The following is a 24,169-nucleotide window of genomic DNA, read 5'->3' as shown; positions in this document are numbered from 1 at the left end:
TCTTCTCTGGTGTACCAGCCTCCTCTGACCCCTTCCCGACCCAGGGCCGTGCCCCCCACAGGGTCGTGAGGAAAAGGCACGCCTGAGAAGAGGGCACCAAGGGCCGACCTGCGCAGCTCCCGGACTCTCTGAGCCAGGGCCCGTGCCACACCTGGGACGAGCGAGCGCTGGTGGCGTTTAGGGGCGCGAGGCTGGAGACTCGCGGCTTTGCCTCTGCCCCTGATCGGGCCGGGGGTTCGGGGGGGGTATGGGGTTGGGTGGGGGGTGGGGGGTGTGGGCGGGCTGGACGCTGGACCGCGCGACCCCACTCCCCATGCCACGGCTTCGGGTCTGCCCCCGGGCGAGCGCGTGCACGCTTGCCCTCTTGGCTGCGCGGTCCCATTTCCCCTGCCGCTCCTCCCACCCCAGGCCGCCCCAGGCGGCACCGCACTGCCCTGGCACTCGCTGGCGCCTTGGCAGCCGCCAGGATGGGTTTGCTGCCCGGAGGGGGTAAGGAAAGAGGCGACCCGCCACCACCCCTGCCGACCAGCCGCGTGCAGGCCCGCGGGACAAACCTTTGAGTCAGGGCTGACTTTCAATAGATCGCAGCGCGGGAGCTGCTCTGCACGTGCCTAACCCTCCTACACCTGGTGTAGCGCTGGGTTCCCTGCCAACGTGCTGGTGTGACAGGAGAGGGGGCTGCCACCTTTCCGGCACACCCTGTTTTCAGGACCCAGTTCTCTGGGTACCGACCCCTCCCTTCGAGGGGTGGGGCCCGTTGGCACCGCCTAGGAGAGCATGTAGTGGTGTCGCAGGTAGCAAGGGGCGGACTGCTGTCCCAGGCCAACGGAGGCTGCTTCTGCGCTGCCCACCTATCTATGTTCCCTAGGTGAGAAGACCCGAGTGTAGAGTTACAGATGCTTTTCTTTGACCATTGAGGTACCACGTGAAGAAGAACGTTGTCATTATGCTTTATGTAATGACGAGTATTCCCGTAGTCCATATTTTGAAGAGATCCACACTCCAACATAAGGATCCAGAAAGTATTCAACATAAAGTACTGAAAAGTGACAAGTGGTAGGAAACAAGCTATGACAAAGGCAAAGTGGAGGCATAATTTGTAAACTGGTGATATCTCACTTATATTGTGTCCCTACTGTCAAGGTGTTAATTCACTGCCTTCTCAGTCACGTGGACATTTTGAATTCTAAAACCCTATATACCTGTGAAATGGGGGAAAAAATTGTAATCACCATGTGGCCAGCGCAGCCAGCCCTTGCTGGCGTGTTCACAGTTTTTCCTATTGTCACATGTCACATTATAGTCACAGGAGACTCAACCAAATCGGTCAGTTTAATATTTCAGTTCGGAAAAAAAATTATGTGTTCAGCGCCGCAGTAAAATGATTGTAAGTGCCACGCGGCTAGCGCAGCCCTCACTGTGGTTTGGGCAGTTTCTGCTATGGTTACACGCCTGCTTCACACTTCTCCAGTGAGTCTGCTCTCTTAGCGACCCAAACGCAACGAATTCGAGAACACCACCGATCGACCCACACGACCCCAAGGATCCACCACGGCGCTGAAGCGCAGCCCTTTAGGTCACGTGAACCCCACAGCCGTCGGACAGTTGTCACTCCTGTCGATCACGTGGCCCCCTAAGGTCTCGCGAGACTCTGCTCTGGCGTCTCTGGAAGATTCTACGCCCAGAGCCTCGCGGTAGCGGTAATCATGCTGCCGCGAAAAGACAGCAAACTGAAGGCCAGGTAACGCTGCCGTCCCGCGGGTTACCTAAATCCCATGTTAATCTGTCCTCCTCAGTGTATACTGAGGCAGTGTTTGGCCTTCTGAGGAGCCTGGGCCGGACTTTCGGGACTTTGGTGGGGCGAGAGGCTGAGGCGGGGGGAAATGGCGCCGACAAGCCTGGGCTTGTCCGTTTCCCAAAGCCGGGGCGCTGCCTGTCCCCGCCCTCTCAGCGCCCTCTCAGCGCCCTGTCAGCCGGGGCGCTGCCTGTCCCCGCCCTCTCAGCGCCCTCTCAGCGCCCTCTCAGCCTGGGCGCTGCCTGTTCCCGCCCTCTCAGCGCCATCTCAGCGCCCTGTCAGCCGGGGCGCTGCCTGTCCCCGCCCTCATCCTTCTCTCTCACGCGGCTTTTTACTGCCTTTGCCCTTACTGCCAGTGACTACTGCACGAAATTCATCGCCTTTTCTTCTCTTCTTCTCTGATTCTGCAAACGAGGGAGAGGTTTTTTTTTTTTTTTTTTTTTTTTTTTTTAGCGAGACTTGAAATAATTTTTTAAGAGAGCGAGACTTGAGGCCGGCACCGCGGCTCACTAGGCTAATCCTCCGCCTTGTGGCGCCGGCACACCGGGTTCTAGTCCCGGTCGGGGCGCCGGATTCTGTCTCGGTTGCCCCTCTTCCAGTCCAGCTCTCTGCTGTGGCCCGGGAGTGCAGTGGAGGATGGCCCAAGTGCTTGGGCCCTGCACCCCATGGGAGACTAGGAGAAGCACCTGGCTCCTGGCTTCGGATCAGCGCAGTCGGTGCGCCGGCCGCAGCGGCCATTGGAGGGGGGGGGGTGAACCAGGGGGTGAACCAACGGAAAAAGAAAGACCTTTCTCTCTGTCTCTCTCACTGTCCGCTCTGCCTGTCAAAAAAAAATTTAAAAAATAAAAATAAGAGAGCGAGACTTGAAATAATTTACTACAGCTATAATAGTGTGAAAGTAGCTACCATGTAAAAATGAAGAATTTTTGTCTCTTGAGGCCCGCGTTGCGCCGCCAGCCTAAGCCACCTGCGGCGCCCACTTCCCATAGCCAAGTGCTGGTTCAGCTCCGGGCTGTTCTGCTTCTCCGGCTGCCTGCCTCTGGGCCTAGGAAGCAGCAGAAAGTGTCTTGGGCCCCCCGCCATCCCGTCTGGAGTTCCTGGGTCCTGGCTTGGGGCTAGCACAGCCCTGGGGAGTGAACCAGCAGAGAGATCTTTCTCCCCGCTTCCGTCCCTGCCTTTTTCTCTCCCTACTTCCCTCTTCACTTTGCCTTCCAGATGAATAAATCTTGTTCTAAAGAATTTTCCTTTTATTTACTAAGCCATATGTTTTTCAAAGTGCCATCATTCTGTACTTGAGATTTTTAAGTAGCTTACACTAGTCCAGCCATGTACTATTTCCCTCTGGTCTCCCCAGCCCCTCACCTCGGGTTTTCTAAGCATTCATTCTTATACTTTTTGAAAATTCTCTTCTTTACTTAATGTGGAAAAAGTTATTATTAAATAAAATTATGGGTGATACTTACAGTTCACAAAATTAATGAAGATAGTACTAAATGGGCCAGAGGTTGGGTACACACAGCAGGTAGAGCGGCCGCCCACAGAGTCTGCATTCCCACTTCCCATCTGGGCTCCAGTTGGAGTCCTGGCTGCTCCATTTCCCATCCAGCTCCCTGCCAATGCGCTTGGGAAAGCAGCCTGCCCCGCGCGGGGGCAGAGGCGAAGCCGCGAGTCTCCAGTCTGGCGCGCCTAAACGCTGGCCCCCAGGTGTGGCGTGGGCGTAGGCGTGCCCCGCCAGACCCAAAGAGTCAGGGGAGCTGCAGGAGGTGGCCCTTGGTGCCCTCTTCTCAGGTGTGCGGTCTCCTCACAGCCCTGCCGGGGCACGGTCCTGGGTCTGGGAAGGGGTGGAGGAGGCAGGTATGCCAGAGAGGAGTAGGGAGGCGGGGAGACTGACTGCGGGTGGTCCGCTCGCCCCTTTCCTGAGAGGGGCGGTGCGGGCAGGACCCTCCTGGCTCTTTAAAAAAAACAAACAAGTTGCTGCAGGTTAAAGCCCTGGCTGCAGCATCCGCATCCCATAAGGGTGTGGCTTCGAGTCCCAGGTGCTCCACTTCCCATACAGCTCCCCGCTAATGGCCTGGGAAAGCCCTGCACCCGCGTCGGAGACCCAGAGGAGAAAACTCGTGACTCCTGGCTTTGGCTCCGAGCCAATTGTGGCCATCTGGGGAGTGAACCAGCAGAAGGAAGACCTCTCTCTCTCTGTTTCTCTGCTTCTGCCTCTCTGTAACTCTGCCTTTTAAATAAGTAAGTCTTGAAAAAAGTGCTGAATAGTAAACAAATAAAGGACTATGTTCACATTTATGGAGGATTTAAGTACTGTTTGGGTAGTGATCTAATGTAGTATATATATGAAATAATATATACATAGTAATACATGTTAATTATGCATCATATATAGTTTAAATATTCTATTTTTTCTCATCACAGTAATTCAAAGGTAGTTCTGCAAAACACTGAGTCTGAGAAACAGCAACAGGAACATGCTGTACCATCAATGAAATATGAGAACCATGAAAATAAAGGTAATTCCATGTTGTAGAAGTTTTTTTAGATAATCTGCTAATGTAAAATCTGAATCACGGAGGGAGGCATAATTTCCCCAATTTACATGGGAATGGAATATTTTTTCCACAGAACATTTGAGAAAATATTGTTTTTTCACAAAATATTTAAGGACACCCTGTTGAAACTAAATCTTCCACCACTTTTAAATTTTGCCATTGTTTACTAACAACAGTGGACTGTATGTTTATAATTATTGTAATCTATTATTCTTTAAGAAGTTATTCTTTTTAACTCATTTTTCTTCTTTCATTAATCTCTCTCATGCTTGAAACTTTCCCTTTTTTATAGCATATTTCTAATATTGTGATGGCAAGAAGTAAGTCCATAAGTGCAAGTTATTTGGAAGTGTTATATATAGCGACAAGTAAAGTGCCTCACTCTTGAACAGAAGATACCATTTATCTGTCAGGATTAGCAGACATAATACCCCTCGTTTTATACAGATTTTCCACACTTTGTCAAAACCATTTTGTTATTATTTCATATAAGTTATCTCATCTAGCTAAAAGAAATCCTGGAAGGGTGTTATTTTAATTTTCAGATGAGATATTTTGGCGAGGAGAAGCTGGGCAATACTCTGGGTTATAGGCAACCTCAAAACCTCAATGGCTTATTTCTCACTCCGATTACATGTCCATGGCAGGTGCACATCTTTCACAGGGTACTGAATGTTGGGGTCTCAAGTAATTCTTACTGAAAAATCTCAGAGACCGAAACAGAGCCATTACCATCCAGAAAGTGATTAGTCATCCTGCCAGAGGGTGAGAGTTCTACAGGATCTCAAACCATCAACCATGTATATTGGCTTAGACATGACACATGTTGCTCACAAGCCATTGGCCAGAGCTAATCACATACATAGCTCCACCCAAAGGAAAGTGGTCATGAAGTACAGTTTTACCAGGTGCCTGGAACAGGGGTGGGGTGAGAGGGGTTGAGGAGTGGAGGGGGTAGGGAGAAATGGAAACACCTGACTACCATGAGAAGTAATTGAAGTTCAGAGAGATTAAGTTACTTACCTAAAATTACATAGGCCCTAAGTGACTGCAGAAATCAGATATTTATGAGTTCAAGGTCCATGCTGTTTCTATACCTACCGCTTTCTGCATTGTATGTTACTCTCTTAAATGGTCAGGCAAATGCTACTTGACCCATAACATTCCACCACTGGCTCCCAAAAAGTCAAATTCTTTCAATACAGCATACAGTCCCATCACCCAAATATCCAAACTCTTAGTCTGCCATTAATTTAGAAGTCCATAGTCTGATCAGGTACTCAAAGCAGACTCTTGCATAATTCGTAAACAAGTTACATACTTCAATGTACAATTGTGAAGCATAAAAAGGTATGCATTTCCATTCCATACAGGGGAGAAAAGGAAATAGGATAATTGGGCCAAAATAAGACTAAAAACCAGCAGGACAGTCCATAAATTCCATATCTGACATCCTCACACTGTGCTGAGGGCTCATCTCCCAATGGCTTGCGCGGCCATGCTCTTATTGCTTTGCTTGCCACAGCCTGTTTGAGTTTTCACAGATAGGGATCTCATCTCTGTGTCTCCACTAGGCACTGCCCAAGTGGAAGCTCTTTGCAATGATTCTGCTCCTGGAACCAATCTCTGTCTTGGCTCCCAGTTTGTCCTATACATCCTTTGAGATCCAGGTGGAGGCCTCCATGACTCCATGGCCCTGAAGGTCTTTGCCCACATGGCTGCTCTCTTGAGGCTAAATGCTGATGTCTGAAGCCTTCCCAAGCTGGCCTGCCTCACTGCTGGTAGCTTTTCTCAGTAGATATCTCACATCTCTGGTACTTGAGCTAGGGTGCTGCCTCCCAGGGTACACATTAGTAGGAAGTTGGAATTGGAAACAGAAATGACAGCCAGTCCCGTAGACTTTAATATGGAATGGTGACATCCCAAGTGGCATCTTGACCACTGCACCAAACACCCACCCCCACTAACTGCTTTCCTTTTTTTTTTAATATTTATCTATTTGTTTGAAAGTCAGAGTTATACACAGAGAGAGGGAGAGGCAGAGAGAAAGAGAGAGAGAGAGAGAGAGAGAGAGGTCTTCCTCCGGGTCTCCCACACGGGTGCAGGGGCCTAAGGACCCAGGCCATCCTATACTGCTTTCCCAAGCCACAACAGAAATCTGGATCAGAAGTGGAGCAGCCGGGACTCAAGCTGGCGCCCATATGAGATGCCGGCACTGCAGGCAGCGGCTTTACCCACTATGCCACAGCACCAGCCCCTAACTGCTTTCTAACATGCCTGTATTGCCTTTGATTCTGATAGCACAGCTACAGGACAGGGGTTGTACAGACATGCAAGACTTCAGTGTTGGATGCCCCAGTGTGTGTTTTGTCTTTGGCTTCTCTATCAGGGCTCTCTGTGGCTTTGCATCATTTGTGCACAGTGCTATGTGATTCCCAAAGCAGCCTTGCCTGAGATTGTAGTTGTAAATGTTAGGTAACTCAAATTTTACACTTTTCCCTCAGTGGCATCATTTAATGAAGGAATTTTTAATTCTCAAAAATGATGCTTCCTATACTCCATACCTTGACCAAGTGTCCTCAACCCTGATGATATTTTATTTTTTCATTCATTTGTGGACTTTCATGAAAGTGAGTTATATTTCTAGAATTCTACACATGTCACCAGCAAGTTTCTTTGTTGTTGCTTTTGAGAATCATTATGGACTTACAACTTTTTAACATGTTGAAGGAGGCTTCAAACTCCTGTTACCACGTTTTGAGCAGGGGAATGGCAAAATTTTACTTACACCTGAAAAAATCCTCTCTGCCTGCTGTATTGAAAATAGATGGTAAGGGAGTTAGTGTAAAAGTGGAGGTGTAGTTGGAAAGTACCATAACCCAGGAGATAGATATTGGTGACCTGGTTAGGGTGGCACCCCTGGACAAAGTGAGAAGTGTATGGACTCTGGATATGGTTTGAAAACAGAGTTGTTGAGAGATGTAGAGTATGAGGGAAAGGGTACTCAAGTCTACTTCCAAGTTTTTGAGAGCTACTAAGTGGAATGTCTGGGTCAAATACTCTACTCAAATTTGAATTCCTGCTCAGTGCCATACAGGGAAAATCCCAGAAGTTGTGAATAGCAGAATTATCCTGGTCAAAACTCAAACAGTGAAAGTAATGACTACCTAGCCCAGCAAGAAGTTAATCTGTCTGATTGTAAAATGATCAGGAGTGAACCAAGGTTTCTTCATATGTGTGTCCTGAGACAACATGGAGTAATTAATGTACAAAAAGCATAACACAGAGACTTAGAGAACTTTACTAGAATCCAATAGGAAGCTGATTTATAATAATCTAATTACCTTAACTCTTTTCTCCAAAAAGCACTCCTATTATCATTTGCTTGTACATCATTTCAGCTGGCTGTGTCAAAAAGAAAATAACTTTAGTGAATCTACCTATGAGAGAGAAAAATGAGAAGACAAGCCAAGTCTCACCACATGGTGAATTAGATATGTTGACAGGACACATGCAGGAGTGGTGGTATTTCGAGGAGTGAACTCAGGGTGAACTATAAACAAAATGCTTTGTAAGCACACCTGAGGCTACATTCTCCAATAAACAAGATGACTAGACAAAGAAAATTAGTGAGAGACAAAGAGGGGCATTACATGACAATAAAAGAATCAATCCATCTGGAAGTCATAAGGATCCCAAATGTTTTCACACCAAACTATAGAGTCTCAAAGTGCATGAAATAAAAACTGATGGAGCTGAAAGGAAAAGTAGCCAGATCTACAGTTACAGTTGGGACCTTCAACACCCCCTTCTTAGCAAGTAATAGAAAGGCAGCAAGTATGTGGAAACACTAAATAATATAATCAGTACAATGACTGTGTGTAAATGGCAAAAATAAATGTTCTACCCAACAACAACAATTTGCTGTTTTCTAGTTTTTCCTTTTTTCAAGTATCTTGTAACATTCACAAAGGTAGAGCATCTCCTGGGCCATCAAACAAACCTCAACAAGTCTAAAAGCACTAAAATCACATAGACAATGTTCTGTAACAGCAATGGAATCAATAGGGAACTGAACAACAGAAGGATAACAGGGAAGTCTCTCTAAACATTTGGAAGTTATAGTCGATGCTTGAAATTCCAGTTGCCATGTAGACCCTTTTACAGAAGAATCGGGTTTAGGAAGTGTTGTCTCCTGGGCAGAAAGCATTTCAGGAAGGGCCAAAAGAAAGCTCTCTGTGGATATTTAAAACCAGGTATTGTAAAGAACAATGGTAGAAGAAGGCAGACAGTCCAGGAGGCTGCTGTAGCAGGTTCACCTGTCCTTAAAGCTTTCTCTACACCAGCAAAGGAATTTCAGCTTGCCCAGAATCAGTGTGGTAGCCAATTGGATTTGGGAGGTGTGAGAAAGGTTGCCTCCCAGGTGTTCCCGCAGTTGTTAAAGAACCCTGAAATGGGGTCAGCACTGTGGCACAGAGGTTAAAACCACTGCCTGTGACGCCAGCATCCCATATGGGCACTGGTTCGAGTCCCAGCTTGCTCCACTTCCAGTCCAGCTTCCTGCTAATGCACCTGTGGAAGCAGCGAAGGATGGACCAAGTCCTTGGGCCCCTGCACCCATATGGGAGTCCTGTAAAAAGCACCTGGCTCCTTGCTTTGGATCAGTGCAGCTCCGGCCATTGCTCGTTGCTGCCATTTGAGAAGTGAGCCAGCCGATGGAAGATCTCTCTTTCTCTCTCTCTCTCTCTCTCTCTCTCTCTCTCCCTTTCAAATAAAATAAATGAATCTTTAAAAAACCTGAAGGAAGGCAAGATTGGGACAGCTTCCTGGCATGTGGCTGATGCCAGTCTAACCCATGGGTATACACACTTCTGTTCTTTATAAATCTTACTTTATTTTTTTGGATCCTGTGTGGAGCAGCTGGTACATGAACTGGTGCCCATATCAGATGCCAGCACTGCAGACAGCAGCTTAACCCACTGTGCCACATTGCCAGCCTGAAATCCTACTGTATTTTTTACAAGGTTCAACACAGGTGCTTCCTCCTTCAGGATTTCTCCCTTAATGTGCCATCATTGAGATATCTGGACAGGCAGGGGAGTCTGATTTCTGGGGTTTGTATGACTGATTCCCACAGGGCAGGTTGGCACTTTGTTCGCTCCTTGTTCTACCATGTTGTTGTTGGCTATAACATGATACATGGTAAGTGAACCATTGGTGTATCTTCAGACTTTAATTTTTATTCCAAATTTCAGAACATAATGATGATGCGAGCTCTCCTGATGCAGGAAGGAATGTTGAGAGCTCTTTCCAGGATACTGTTGGTGATGGAAACGTTCATGATAAACACAGTAGATATGAGCATCTGCCCTCATACCTCAATGATGATGGAAATACAGCAGTGAGGAATGTCCACAGGGACTCTCAAAGGCGGTGGTAAGTGACTGTGCAGCCCTGGTTTGTGTGAAGCAGGCCCTAGAACCATGCAACTCTTTCACCGTGATCTTTTTTTTCTTTTCTCATGGAATGACTGAAGATTGCTAGAAGTGCAGTAATGGCTGAGCAGTCTTACCTGCAGTCCTGGTATCAGTGAGAAGAGGGTTCTAGAAGACTGTCTTAGCACATATTGGGCCCTCTTCTTTTTCCAGCACTCCTTATGATGTGCGTCGCAACAAGAGGACAGTGCAATGGCGCTATGATGACCAAATCCATATTACTGTATGGAGAGAGAAGAAATCTCTAGAGAGACAAAATAATAAGGACACAAAGGATGAAGCCACGGATATCTGGTTCAAGGTCATGGTGAGTGTCTTAACAATTTCTTCAATACACAGAATATTCTGAAACTTTATAGAAGGAAGATTGCATTAATACCTGAAGTTGACTTGGTGGGGAGAGATTCTGAATGAAGAGAAGAGGAGTGTAGGAAATTTGTATTTGGCACGCAAGAAAGAAATCCTGTCAACGGTCACTTCTTGGGAAGTCCTTTAAAACGATGTAGAAGGGTGGACCTTCAGCACAGCAGGTAAGTCCCAGATTGGAATGCCCATATCCCAATATCAGAGTTCCTGATTTAAGGTCCAGGTATTCCACTTCCAATCCACCTTCCTGCTAATGGAGACCTTGAGAAGCAGCAGACGATGATTCAAGTACTTGGGTCTGTGCCACCAACATGGGAGACCCAGATGAAGTTCTGGACTCCTGGCTTTGGCCTTGTCCAGCCCTGGCAGCTGTGGGCATTTGGGGGAGTGAACCAGTATATGGAAGGTATTTGTCTCTCTGTCTTTCAAATAAAATGAAAATCAGTCAATCAAAAACTAGGTAAAAGGTTGGAAAAGAATAGTTGGTTGAGCCCTTTCTCAGCCCCTAATTCTATGACGTCTCTCTCATCACATTCCTCCTTTTTCACACTTAGGTTCCATATGGGAAAAATTATGACAAGAAATGGCTGATGAATTCAATCCAGAGCCATTGCGCTATCCCCTTCACTCCGGTTGATGTAAGAGAGGATGGTGAAGCCATATGAGCGGGCAAAAGGGAAGGGGGTGAGGCCTGGAGTCATTCTGAGATTGTTTCTTTTGCCGTCATTCCTCATAGTTCCACTACGTCAAAAATCAGGCCCGGTTCTTTGTCCAGGATGCTAGCACTGCTGCTGCATTGGCAGAAGTCAGCCACAAGATTTGTGATAATGAGGACAAAAAGGTGTGTGCTGAGGACATTGCCTATACTAATTCCCAGGGCCAGAGGCTGGTGATCTTTGGAATTAGAGGCCCTAGTTTTTACCACACCCCTCCTTTCACAGATACCTATTTTTGTCAGCCGCTCTGTTGTACCCTACTCTGTGCAGAATAAGTTGCAGCCAGAACAAATGGAGCAGCTAAAGGTAATGCAGACTCAAGGCATGCTATGTATTGTCTACTCCCCAGATCTGCCTCTTCTCCCTGCACCCCCATATTTCCTTGTCATCAGCACCCCAAAGTTTCAGACTGTGCTCTCTTTCAATTTCTGCAGCTGGCCCTGAGCAAGCGATATGATGCTTTCCAGCGATCTCTTGACCTCCAGAGACTCCGTTTTGACCGAGGTATGTCTGACAGCAGTAATTCCAAGACAGGTGAAGGCAGAGGGCTTGCCTGGGTGGGAGGCATGGGGATGACAACTTGGAAAGGGGATGGTGCTGGCACTGTTTCTGCTGGGCCTTTCTCCTATTTCTGATTCCCTTTTCTTGGCTTCTGGAAGATTTGGTAAGCCATAATATTGACATGATACTGAATCGGAGAAACTGCATGGCTGCTACTCTGGAGGTCATTCAAAGTGATTTCTCTGAGGTGAGGTTCTAGGCCTCGGCCTGGTACTTAGGTCAAAGGGTGGAGGAGATGGGGTAGAGGGTATATTTATCTCCCAGGTCTGAGATAATAACTGACATTCTAACTGTTCCTCCCCTGAAGCTGGTGTCTTTGAATTTGAGCAGCAACAAACTCTACCAGCTGAATGGCCTGTGTGACATTGTTGAGAAGGCCCCCAAAGTCAAGATCCTGAACCTCTCTGCAAACAAGGTGAGAAGAGGGAGCCAGATGGAATAGGGGTTGAAGGTGACAACCTGCAGACAAAAGTACCTGTGGGAGAGGGAGGAGAGCTAAAGGAGCAGAGGCCTAGATCTCTCTCTCCCTGGAACTCCTTTTGCATTTTTCTCCCTGTATCTCTCAGCTGAGGACAGCATGGGAATTGGAGAAAGTGAAAGAGCTGGATCTGGAAGAGCTGTGGCTGGAAGGGAACCCCTTGTGCAGAACCTTCCCTAGCCATGCTGCCTACGTAAGGTCAGTGGTGGTGCCTCTGACCCTCGTGGGGACCTTCATCCCCCACAGCCCGAGCTGCCCCAACACTTGCCACCTGTAGGCAGGCAGCCCTGGTCCACTGGGAAGTCCATGGCCCTGCCCTCTGCTCTGTCCCTCAGCTCTGAGCTGCTTCCCTTTCCACCTGGTCGGGTGTGTTTCTCCCGTCTGTACATCTGGCTGCCTCCAGCACACCCTTCCATAGTTGTGTTCCGGGAAGCAGGGCTCCCTGTCCTCACCAGGGACAGAGATGCTGGAGACATGGACTCCGGTGGGTCCTCCAGCCCAGGGCCTCGTGCTGACTCAGGCTTCCTGTCCTTGGACTGAGACGGGGCTGGCTTCCCTCCCCTGTCCTGAGAGGGGCCTTCCTTCCCTTGCTCCAGAGAGGTCCTCCCTGCCTGTTCCAGGCTGACACAGGAGCTTTCATGCCTGACACTAAAGGCTGAGGCTCCAGGTGGCTGGCAGCAGGACGTCTGTTCCTCTGGTGCAGTGCTGGGAACTGGGCTGTCCTTCAAGACGAACTCAGGTTCCTTGAGTCAAAGGGTCAGATGCTGGCCAGCTGCAGTAAGAAAGGACTTCTCAAGGCACAGGTTGGAGGTCAAGGGCAGTGGAGGGTGAGGTTGAGAAGGACAGGCCTGTCCAGAGCACCACTCCTCCCTTCTTCCTCACCACGTCCTCCAGGGGATCCCTAGGAGCCCATGATGGGTCTGCTTCCTAGGGTAAGGCACCAACGACTCAGGCACAGCTGCGTGGGGATCTGGAGGAGAGAACACGGTGATCCTGAGAAGGTTCCAGGACCCTCTACCCTGTGCTGACCTGGGCCCTGACCCCTCACTGCTTGTGAGGAAGGTCTCCTGTGGCTACTCCATTGGCCACACTCAGCTCAGACTGGTCTCATACAGGTGACAAAGGCTCAACCTGCCTCCAGGGCCTCCAGCCCAAAAGGTGCCTGTTTTCTTGCTTATCTTGGGCCTTCAGGTCCACCCAGCATTAGCTGAAGAGAAGGGCTACAGCAGGGAAGCCACTCTCTGCTCTCTTCCTCCCTGACCCCCACTACCATGGTCAAGTCTCTTCCTCTTCTCTTTGCTTCCTCTCCCTCCCTTGTCTCTACTCTCCTACGTCTCCCCCACCTCTCCCTGGCCTACCTTCCTTCCCTCCCTTTCTCTTATCGTCCCTATGCCTTCCTCTTCCTGCCACCAGAGCCCTGCCTCACTCCCTTCCCTGACCCAGCTGCCTCCTGGGCCATCCCTGGGGGATGAGCTGGTCTTGTCCAGTCCATGCTTGGCAGAATGGTGGACACTCTGAGAAGTAGCAGAGGCCTGGGCTCCCATACCATTCCCTACTTCCTGCAGTGCTTTCCAAGGGGACCTGATGGAGGCGAGGAGAGAAGGGAGAGAAGGGAAAGCCCAAGCTCCCAATGAGACTTGTTGTGGCCCTGGAGAAGGGGCTCAGGACAATGTAGGTGGGAGATACCCAGGGGAAGGAGGGGGAGAGAGAGAGGAAGAGGCAGACATCGAGAGACTGTGCAACATTTTTCCTGTTAATCACTCCATTCTCTTTGTGGTTTTGGGTAGTGCCATCCGAGATTGTTTCCCCAAGTTGTTACGCCTGGTAAGTACCTACTACAATAATCATTGTTTTCTCTTAGTATGTATACTGTTTCCACACCTGCCCCCAAGCCCTTTAGGACTTGTACAGATTACACTATTGCATCATACTCTTACCTGTTTTAGAGACATGAATTACTGAGAAAGAAATTGCCTAGAAAATATATCCATAAAGATGTACATGCACACACAAAAGTTGCATATAATAGGCATTTCCTGGACTTTACAATTCAGATGTCCCCTGTAATCTTACCCGTGGAATTTTTGGGTCTGTTTCTTGCCTGGACTCTGATCCTTGCTCCCCTCTGGCCCCGTTCATTTCCTGGGTGATCCAGTGCCACCTCTCTGGTCTCCAATGCTGACTTCCTCTTCTCTTCCCCAGGATGGCATAGTGTTACCCTTGCCAGTTGGCGTTGACACTAATGAACTGCAGTTAGTAGAACCCTTCCCGGTAAGGAGGAAGGACCAAGCAGGATTTGGGATGTTGCAAGGGAGGCTTTATCAGTCATGTGATCTAAAATGACTTTTTGTTCCAGGAACCCCCAAAAGAAACTGAAATGCTGAAGAGTTTGATCTTGCGCTTCCTGCAGGAGTAAGTACCTCTGGAACTACTAGGAAGGGGAAGCCTGGAACAGGCAGCCCACCCAAACTCAGGTCTTCTCACAGTTTTCAAGCCTCATGGGGGCCTAGACCACAGAGATAGCCTGTTCTCATTGCTGCCCCACAGGTATTACTTCATCTATGACTATGGAGATCGCCGGAGTCTCCTTCGTACTTACCACGAGAAGGCCTGCTTCTCCCTGACCATTCCTTTTGATCCCATGGACCCAGTCCCGTGAGTATTGCGATTCAGACTCTGCCTGGGGCAGTGTAGCTCCCAGGCAGACACAGGTCAGCTCTTGAAAATACCTGCACTGCCTGGACCACCACTTCTTGCTGTTCCTCTTTATCTTCTAGGAGTGGCTTATGTGAGTATTTCAAGGACAGCAGGAATATGATGTATCTCCAGGACCCCTGTAAGTGTATGATGGGGAAGACTAAGCAGGGTAGGAGACTTTGAAGGTGACAGTTGTAGGGGCTGAGGGCCAGAGTGTGGCAGCCCAGAACCTCTGATTTCCTTGTGCAGACCTGCGAAGGCAGATGCTGAAGCACACAAACTGGGACATTGTGAACACCCTCAATGTGTTGCCCAGAACTCAGCATGACTTCATCTCCTTCTCAATGGACATGTGGTTCCAGATGGTGAGCACCTGCTTCCTCCCTCGGGCTGGGGCTGGGTGGCAGGTGGAGGAGGATCCTGAGTGCCCAAGTTCTTCCCTTTCAGGGAACTGCGCTCTGCTTTTCTGTCAACGGGGTGTTCAAGGGAGGTGAGTGTCTGTAGAGTCACCTCCTCAAAGCCCCCACCACTCCCTCTCACTGGGCTTCCCTTCAGAACTCACCCAGCTTTCCAGAATCTGTTCCCTTCCTGCTTGTTCTTCCTTCCATGTTCTGCCCCTATTCTGCCCACAAACCACCCTGGTCCACTCTAGGCCCGTGCCTGCCCATCCACCCAGCTTGGCATCAAGGACACAAACTGTGTGGAGTTTGAGGGCACCATCTCAGGTCCTTACTCTGTGACCCTGAGCCAGTTATCTCATGCCTCAGTGTCCCCATTTACTAAATATACTGTCTCTAATTCTTGGGCAGCTGAGAAACAGGAATCAAGTGAAGTTGTGAGGTGGCTTGTTCCAGGGCCCAGTACATGACAAGGATCCAGTTACCTGGGGTAGATGCTTCCAGTTGTTGCCCTCTCCATTCCCTCTGTGCTCTCCTGACTCCAAGTGAACAGTTTTCTCTGTCTGAAACCCTTCAAGTGAAGACCCTGACTGGGAATGCTGTGTGAATATGTAAAGCTTGTGCAACTCTAAGGGGTTATTGTTTATTGCCCTTTAAATAGGAAGTAATTCTTGGGATTCTGCATTTATCTTCACCCGGATCTTCATCACTGCTCCTAGAAGCAGTTCTAGGTAAGTACTGTGTTGCTGGTGGGAACACTTATTCCTGTCTAGGCCAGTGCCATGGGAATGCGGTGGTATGGGCCTCAGGATATTTTCAACATTGGGAAGATCCAAGGAGCAGTGTGGCCTAGTGGCTAATACCATGGGCTCTGGAGTCAGAATGTCAGAATAAGGCATCTCTTCCTGACCTCAGCACTCATTTTCAATGTGATCTAATCAAATTACTTGACCTTTCTGTGATTTAGCGCCTGCCTTTGAAAATAAGACTATCTACTCCCTTGCACTGTCATACAGGACAGAGGCATTGGGATTAAGTCTACAAATCAAGTGCAGCTGGTAAATGGTATCTCCAAAGGTGGGCTCTGTGCAAAGGTTAGAGGGCTTTAGCTAAGGAACTTGGGAGCCAGGCACAGTAAGGATACGGAAGGAGTCTGGGTGCCGAGTGGCAGTGGTTATGCAGGCTCCTGTTCTTAGGGTTGTGGGATGGACCATCTGTGCAGTTGTTTGAGGAATCATTTTTTTTTCCAGTCTGTGCATCCTGAATGACCAGCTGTTTGTGAGAGATGTCATGCCTGTTATCCATAACAGCTCTGTTCTAGGAGCCATACCTGGCTCTAACACAATGGCCGACCTGAACCAGCTGCAACAGAAAATGGTGCAGGCTTTCTACATGCAGTCTGGGATGAAACTCGAGTGGTCTCAGAAGTGAGTGCTGCCTGTGCCTGGGAGTAGGGGGGAGTTGGTCCAGCAGTGGTGTGAAAAATGGAAACACATGCACTTGGGAAAAGAACTATGTGAATATTTTATTTCCATACAAAAAGAGCAGACCTGTGAAAAAGAGAACATACTTTTTTTTAAAAAGATTTTTATTTATTTTTTACTTGAAAGTCAGAGATACACAGAGAGAGAAGGAGAGGCAGAGAGAGAGTGAGAGAGAGGTCTTCCATCCGCTGGTTCACTCCCCAGATGGCCGCAATGGTTGGAGTTGCACTGATCCGAAGCCAGAAGCCAGGAGCTTCTTCTGGGTCTCCCATGTGGGTGCAGTGGCCCAAAGACTTGGGCCATCTTCTACTGCTTTCCCAGGCCATAGCAGAGAGCTGGATTGGAAGTGGCGCAGCTGGGACTCGAATTAGTGCCCCTATGGGATACTGGCACTGCAGTCGTTGGCCTCACCTGCTACGCCACAGCGTCATCCTCAAACATACAGTATTTCTTTTTAGGTGTTTGGCTTGTTTCACTCAACATTATGTCCTCCAGTGCCATCCATTTTACTGCAAATGACAGGATCCCATTCTTCTTCTTCTTTCTTTAAAAGATTTATTTATTTATTTGAAAGAGTTACTCACACACACACACACACACACACGCACACAGGTCTTCCTTCCGATGGTTCACTCCCCAATTGGCCGCAATAGATGGAGCTGTGCTGATCCAAAACCAGGAGCCAGGAGCTTCTTCCGGGTCTCCCACGTGGGTACAGGGGCCCAAGGACTTGGGCTATCCTGTACTGCTTTCCCAGGCCATAGCAGAGAGCTAGATGGGAAGTGGAGCAGCCGGGTCTCGAACTGATGCCCATATGGGGTGCCGGTGCTTCAGGCCAGGGCGTTAACCCACTGTGCCACAGCGCCGGCCCCCCATTCTTCTTTTTATAGATGACTATTACTCCATTGTGTATATATGTATATATGCATGCATTTTTTATATATATATATATAATTTTCTTTATCCATTTATCTGAGAATGGACACCTTGGTTTTTTATTCCATGTTTTGGCTACAGTGGATAGAGCTACTATAAACAATGGTGGAGCAGATCTTTCTTTGATACAATGTGGTCGTGTCTTTTAGGTATATGCTAATTAGTGGGATTGCTGGATCATTTGGCAGTTTCTTTTCTATTTTTCAAATATATCCCCATACTGTTTTCCACAATGGCTGCACTAATTTACAATTTCCATTAACAGTATGTAAGATTAGAGTTCCCCTTTCTCTACATCCTCACTAGAATTTGTTACTCTTTGTCTTGTTGATAATAGCCATTCTAACACGGGCAAGCTGATAGCTCGTTGTGATTTTGATTTGTATTTCCCTGATAGCTAGTGATATTGTGCATTATTTTCATGTATTTGTTGGTCATTTGTATTTCTTCTTTTGAGAATTGCTTATTCAGGTCCATTACCCACTTCTTAACTGGATTTTTTTTATTGAGTTTTTTGAGTTGCTGATATATTCTAGATATTAATCCTTTGTTGGATGAGTAGCTTGAAAATAATTTATCCAGTACTGTTGGATGTTTCTTTACTGTGTTGATCGTTTCCGTTGCTTTGCAGAAGCTTCTGAGTTTGGTATAATCCTGTTTGTCTTGTTTTACTTTTGTTGCCTCTACCTTTGGGGTTTTATACACGGAGCCGTCACCTACGTCAGTGTCTTGAGATGTTTCCTCTAAGTTTTCTTCTAGCAGTTTCATAATTTTAGGTCTTACATTTAGGTCCTTGATCCATATTGAGTTGATTTTTGTATACGGTGGGAGATATGGACCAAATTTCATCCCAGTTTCACTGGCACCATTTGTTGAGTAGACTATCCTTTCTCCAGTGTATGTTTTTGGCAAGTTTGCACAAAATCAGTTGGCTTCTTGTGTGTGGATCAATTTGTGGGCTTGCTGTTCGGTTCCATTTACCTATGTGCCAGTTTTTATGCCAGAATCATGCTGTTTTGATTACCATAGCTTTGTAGTATGCTTGAAATCAGGTATTGTGATGCCTCCAGCTTGATTTTTTTAAAAAGTTTTTTTTTTTTTATCTTTTTTGCCCAGGATCATTTTGCCTGTTTTGGATCTTTTGTGAGTCCCTGTGAATTTTAGGATAGTTTTTTTTTTCTAATTATGTAAAGAATGTCATTGGTTTTTTGATAGGGATTGAGTTGAATCTGTAGATTTCTTTAGGTAGTATAGACATTTTAATGATATTCTTCCAGTCCATAAACAAAGAGTATCTTTCCATTTTTTTGGTGTACTTGATGATTTCATTCATCAGTGTTTTTGTAATTTTCATTGTGGAGATCTTTGACTAGTCTTCTTAAATTTATTACTAAATATTTGATTTTATAGCTGTTGTGAATGGGATTTCTTTCTCGATTTCTTTTTCAGTGAGATCATTATTGTTGCATAAAAGCACTATGTTTTATGCAACTTTACTGAATTAGTATATCAAGTGAAGTGTTTAGGTTTTTCCACATACAACATCATGTCATCTGCAAACATAAATATTTTGACTTCCTCCTTACCAATTTTTATGTCCTTTATTTCTTTCTCCTCCCTAACTGCTCTTGCTAATACTTCCAATATTATATTTAATAAAAGTAGAAAGTGGATATCCTTGTCTTGTTCCAGACCTGAGGGGAAATGTTTTCAGCTTTTCTGCATTCAGTACGATATTGGTTGTTGGTTTGTCATATACAGCCTTTATAAGTTTGAGATATGTTCCTTCTGTACCTAATTTTTTCAGGGTTTTTATTATGAAGGGATGCTGAATATTACCAAATGCTTTCTCTGCATCTATTGAGATTATCATATTGATTTTGTTGTAATTTATGACATTTATTAATTGGCAAAGGTCAAACCACCTTTGCTTCTCTTAGATAAATTCCACGTGATCATGGTGTACGATCTTTTTGATGTAGTGTTAGATTTAGTTTGCTAAAATTTGTTGAGAATTTTTGCATCTATATTCACCAAGGATATTGTTCCATAGTTTTCTTTTTTTGTTGTGTCTTTGTTTGGTTTTGATATCAGAGTGACCCTGGCTGTGTAAAGAGTGATTTTCAGAGTTCCATCCTTTTCAGTATGTTGAAATAGTTTGAGAAGTATTGGAGTTAGCTCCCTTTTAAATGTTTTGCAGAATTCAGTAGTAAAGCCATCAAGTCCTTGACTTTTATTTGATGGGAGACTTTTAATTACTGCTTCAATCTTGTTCTTTTGGGTCTGTTTAGATAATCTATATCTTCTTGATTTACTCTTGGTAGATTATATGTATCCATTTCTGTGAGGCCTTCCAGTTTGTCAGCATATGGTTGTTCATAGTAGTTTCTTATGAGCCTTTATACTTCTGTAGTATTAGCCGTAATGTCTCCTTTTTTGTCTCTAATTGTGTTAGAGTGTTTTCTCTGTTTCTCTTTTTCAGCCTGGCTGAAGGTTTATCTATTTTGTTTATCTTCTCAAAAAGCCAGCTTTTCATTTTGTTGACCTTTTGTGTTGATTTTTTTGTTTCAATTTCATTTGTTTCTCCTGTGATTCTTATTTTTCCTTGCCTCATGCTAATCTGGGATTTGATTTGTTCTTGCTTTTTTAAGTCCTTGAGAAACATTATTAGATAGTTTGAGATCTTTCTATTTGGTCAGTAGAAACACTTATCAGTATATTCTTCCCCCATGGTACTGCTTTTGCTCTAGCCTATCAGTTTTGATATATTCTGTTTTCATTTTCATTTGTTTAAAGAAGTTTTTATTTCCTTTTTAGTTTCAGTGATCCATTGGTCATTCAGTAGTATGTCTAATTTCCATGTATCTGTGAATTTTCTACTGTCCTTGTTGTTGATTTATTTATTTTTATTCCTTTGTGGTCTGAGAAGATACATGGTATAATTTCAATCTTTTTACATTTTCTGAAACTTGAGTTGTGATTAATATGTGGTCTGCCCTAGAAAATGTTGCATGTGGTGATAAGAGTGTGTATTCTGTAGCTGTTGGGTGAAATGTTCTGTAAACATCTGTTAGGTCCATTTGCTCAGGAATATTGCTGAACTCTAATATATCTTTGTTGACTTTTCTGTCCGGATGATATGTCCATTGATGGCAGTGGGGTGCTGAAATCCCCACTGTTATTAAATTGGAGTCTATCTCTCCCTTTCAATCTAACAATATTTGCTGTATGTATCTAGGTGGTCTTGTGTTAAGTACATAGTTATAATTATTATATTTTCTTCCTGAATTGATCCTTTTTTTTCAATATATAATGTCCTTCTTAATCTAGTTTTACAGTTTTGGGTTTAAAGTCTGTTTGATCTGAGTATGGATATTCCTGCTTGTTTGGTTTTCCATTTGCATAGTATATCTTTTTTCAAGCTACCACTTTAATTCTATGTCTATCTTTACCTATGAAGCGTGTTTCTTGTCAGCAGCAAATAGTTGGGTGTTGTTTTCTTATCCACTCAGCTAACCTACATCTTTTGACTGGGGTATATTTTCCATTTACATTCAAAGTTAATAATGATAGGTAACAACTTGTGCTTGCCATTTTGTTGGTCAATCAATGATCATGTCTGCTCTGTTAGTGAGTTTGGTACCATCATGGCTTTTTGTGATGTTTACTTCTAAGGTAGGATGATGTATTGTAAGGCTGAGGAATTTCTCCAGCAGTCATCAGTGTCAGCAGTGTCTACAAGTGCCATCGTTGTCTAGACAGCAGCAGTTTGTGGAGGCAGTAGTATGAATTTGAAGTGGGGCTGAGCTTCCAAAAGAGTGTGTCTTTAGTCCTCAGAGAGTTGGGTCTCAGTTACACTAGTGTTTATGATGGCTGTAGCTGCATTTCTTTTGTGAGACACAAAGAGGGTTGTCTCCCTTGTGCTGCCAGGCAAGCGTGAGTACTTCTGGGTCTGTGGCACCAGTATCTATAGTCTTTGGACTGTGTGATGTGACTAGACTTTCCCCTTGCCCTGCTGTGCTAACCTGACTGTTACTGGGCTTACGGCAACAAAGAGCTCAAGTTTCAGCACTGGAAGATGCTAACTGGACCTTTCCCCAGTCCCACAAGTTGACTGGCAGGTGTGGGTCTGGAGCACTAGAATGCAAATAGGCTGTTCCCTACATCCCTCAGGGTAGGTCCTGTTGGCTCTGTCTCCAGGCAGTGGAATGGGGAGGGAAGAGAGGGAGGACAGTGGGTGGATTGCTTTGTTTCTCTTTCTTTACTGGTGGTCAGAGTCTGTGCTGTTTGCAGATCTCATCACTTCCGGACTGAAGTTTTCCCCTCAGCAAGTCTCCTCAATTCTAATACTTCATATATAAAACCCTTTTCCTGGAAAGATGTGTGCTCCCCTCCCCCAGCCAGGAAGCTGCAGGTGGCAGTGGTTCCTGACACTTCTTTACTAAAGTTTCCCCTCAGACAATCTTCTGGAAATGTGGTTCTTCCCTCTTTGTTTTGAATCTTTTTTCTAGTTGAGGTAGATTCAGAGCCTCTCTATTCAACCACCTTGGCCCCCTCCCTTTTTGCTTGTTTAAGTTAGGAGAGGAGTAATTTTTTTTTTTATTTGTGTAAAAGGTATGGTGACAGAGAGCTGCTTCCACTTGTCTGTTTACTCTCCAAATGCCCACAATAGCCATGTCTGGGTCAGTCCAAAACCAGGAGCCAAGAACTTGATCCCGGTCTTCCTTTTGGGTACCAGGGACTCAAGTATCTGAGGCATCTTCTGCTACCTTGCTTCGTGTGCATTAGCAGAAAGCTGTATCGGAAGGAGAGGCAGACTGCATCCCAGGCACTCTGATATGGGACGTGGGCATGAAAAGCAGTGTGTTAGCCACTGTGCCAAACACCTGACTCACTTGGTTTACAACCTCTGTTCTTCTGCTGTGAATTCCAGTAGCATGGATGGTAGTGACAGACACGGGTTTTTCAAAAGGTTTCCTTCATTGTTGGAGCAGTTCTCATTCTGGCCTTTCATGTGTCCCAGTTAAAGAGTAGCGTTGAGCGAAGGGATGGCATTTCATGATTGGTATGTGTGTTCTGTGGTGATGACAGAGGTCACCTGTTCTCCCACTCCAGGTGCCTTGAGGACAACGGATGGAACTACATCAGAGCCAAGAATATCTTCATTACCCTCCTGGTGAGGCCTGGAGGTCTATGGGTGTTGAGGAAGGTGGAGGCCAGGTGCCCTGGGGATGGAACTCAGGTCCGTTGATTCTTCTGACATCCTTACTGCTTCCCTCCAGACCCAGAGCAAGATCCCACAGGAGGCTTTCAGGCACATGCCCTAGAAAGAGCCCTCAGATGTCGTCATCATCTTCATCCACATCATCATCTCTGACTTTTCTCCAGCCTGAGGACACAACCATGACTGGGATTGGAGGCCTGGCTTTCCAAGATGGCTAAACTTCACTTGTAGGCTGGTAGCATAACCATCAAAAAGGCCAAATGTTTTGTTCATTTTTCCCACCCAATGTTGCTGTTTATGTTCATAATAAAGAATAGCATTGCATGTCGTGTGTTCTGGGTTGCACTTCTGTCCCAGCCATGAGCCAACAGGGCCAGGCTGAAAGGCCCTGCTCCTCCCTTCCGCACGCACTTCTCCCTAGCTGTCCCTAGCAGATACAGCAGGCTTGGCCCCATCAGTAGTTCATCAATGAGTTCCAATGAGAAGGTTGCAGACTTCTAGGGACTGCCTTTGGAGACAGTGACTCTGTCAGATGTTCTGACTGGAGGCCTGCAGAAGCAGACATGTGGCATGACACAAACAAAGGCTTTGTGAGAGGTAACTGCTGGTTCCTGAGGGTTGAGGGAGGAGGGAAGGAAGGAAGGGGGAAGAAGAGGTAAGGAAAGGAGGCAAGAAATACATTTTATTTTTTTAAAGATTTATTTGAAAGAGTTACAGAGAGAAAGGCAGAGAGAGAGAGAGGTCTTCCATCTGCTGGTTCACTCCCCAGATGGCTGCAACGGCCAGAACTGCACCGATCTGAAGCCAGGAGCTTCCGCCAGGTCTCCCACACGTGTGCAGGGCCCCAAGGACTTGGGCCATCTTCTACTGCTTTCCCAGCCCGTAGCAGAGAGCTGGATCGGAAGTGGAGCAGCCAGGACTGGAACCGGCACCCATATGGGATACCGGCACTGCAGGCGGCAGTTTAACCGCTATGCCACAGCGCCGGCCCCAAGAAATAGATTTTAAAGTTGACTTCATATTCCCAATCATTTGGACGTTTTCACAGCCTGTGATCCGGTTTATGATTTGCACACAGATGAATGTGAACTGGGCCTTTTCACAGCTCCTACTCTGATTGCATCTGTCCTTCCGTACGCCATCCTGTTTGTTCTCCTTCCCGAAGGTGCACTGTGCTGGGAGTCTCAAACCTGCAGTGTGGTGCACGTCAGCCCGTGTGCGCAGTGCATTCCTCACAGAGCTCATACTAGGTGCTCCTTGTCCACGCTCTTCACGGAGGTAAGCTGGTAATTTTCACTTCCAGAAAAGGATAGCACAGAATCTCACATTCTGTTGAAATCATTTACATTAAATAAAAATTAAAGTAATTTTTATTTATTTACCTTTATTTAATTTAAAGCCAGGGCTGGGACAGACAGGAGCCTGAAACTTAATCTAGGTCTCCCACATGGGTAGCAGTAATCT

At 46.4% G+C, this 24,169-nt stretch overlaps 1 protein-coding gene across 1 annotated transcript; it reads left to right on the top strand.

Annotated features, from left to right (window-relative positions):
• Positions 1-1,618: 1,618 nt before the first annotated feature.
• On the top strand, positions 1,619-23,016 carry LOC100342837 (nuclear RNA export factor 2). Its single transcript, XM_008273091.4, has 22 exons — positions 1,619-1,741; positions 4,217-4,311; positions 9,606-9,786; positions 9,999-10,152; positions 10,766-10,849; positions 10,948-11,052; positions 11,153-11,233; positions 11,362-11,431; positions 11,587-11,675; positions 11,796-11,903; positions 12,055-12,164; positions 13,754-13,790; positions 14,169-14,237; positions 14,323-14,378; positions 14,514-14,621; positions 14,744-14,802; positions 14,913-15,028; positions 15,111-15,153; positions 15,723-15,792; positions 16,312-16,488; positions 22,597-22,657; positions 22,764-23,016. The coding sequence occupies exons 1-22, from the start codon at positions 1,707-1,709 to the stop codon at positions 22,806-22,808; spliced, it is 1,953 nt and encodes a 650-aa protein (XP_008271313.1). The 5' UTR covers positions 1,619-1,706; the 3' UTR covers positions 22,809-23,016.
• The last annotated feature ends 1,153 nt before the right edge of the window (positions 23,017-24,169 follow it).

The sequence above is a fragment of the Oryctolagus cuniculus genome, chromosome X (assembly GCF_964237555.1).
Source record: "Oryctolagus cuniculus chromosome X, mOryCun1.1, whole genome shotgun sequence".
In the NCBI taxonomy this organism is placed as follows: domain Eukaryota; kingdom Metazoa; phylum Chordata; class Mammalia; order Lagomorpha; family Leporidae; genus Oryctolagus; species Oryctolagus cuniculus.
This window is presented reverse-complemented; position numbering and strand designations above follow the sequence as displayed.

Coding starts and splice junctions, on each gene's coding strand:
- LOC100342837 (XM_008273091.4), top strand. CDS start 1,707: ATGCTGCCGCGAAAAGACAGCAAACTGAAGGCCAG. Junction 11,904..12,054: donor TGAACCTCTCTGCAAACAAG/GTGAGAAGAGGG, acceptor TGTATCTCTCAG/CTGAGGACAGCATGGGAATT. Junction 22,658..22,763: donor ATATCTTCATTACCCTCCTG/GTGAGGCCTGGA, acceptor GCTTCCCTCCAG/ACCCAGAGCAAGATCCCACA.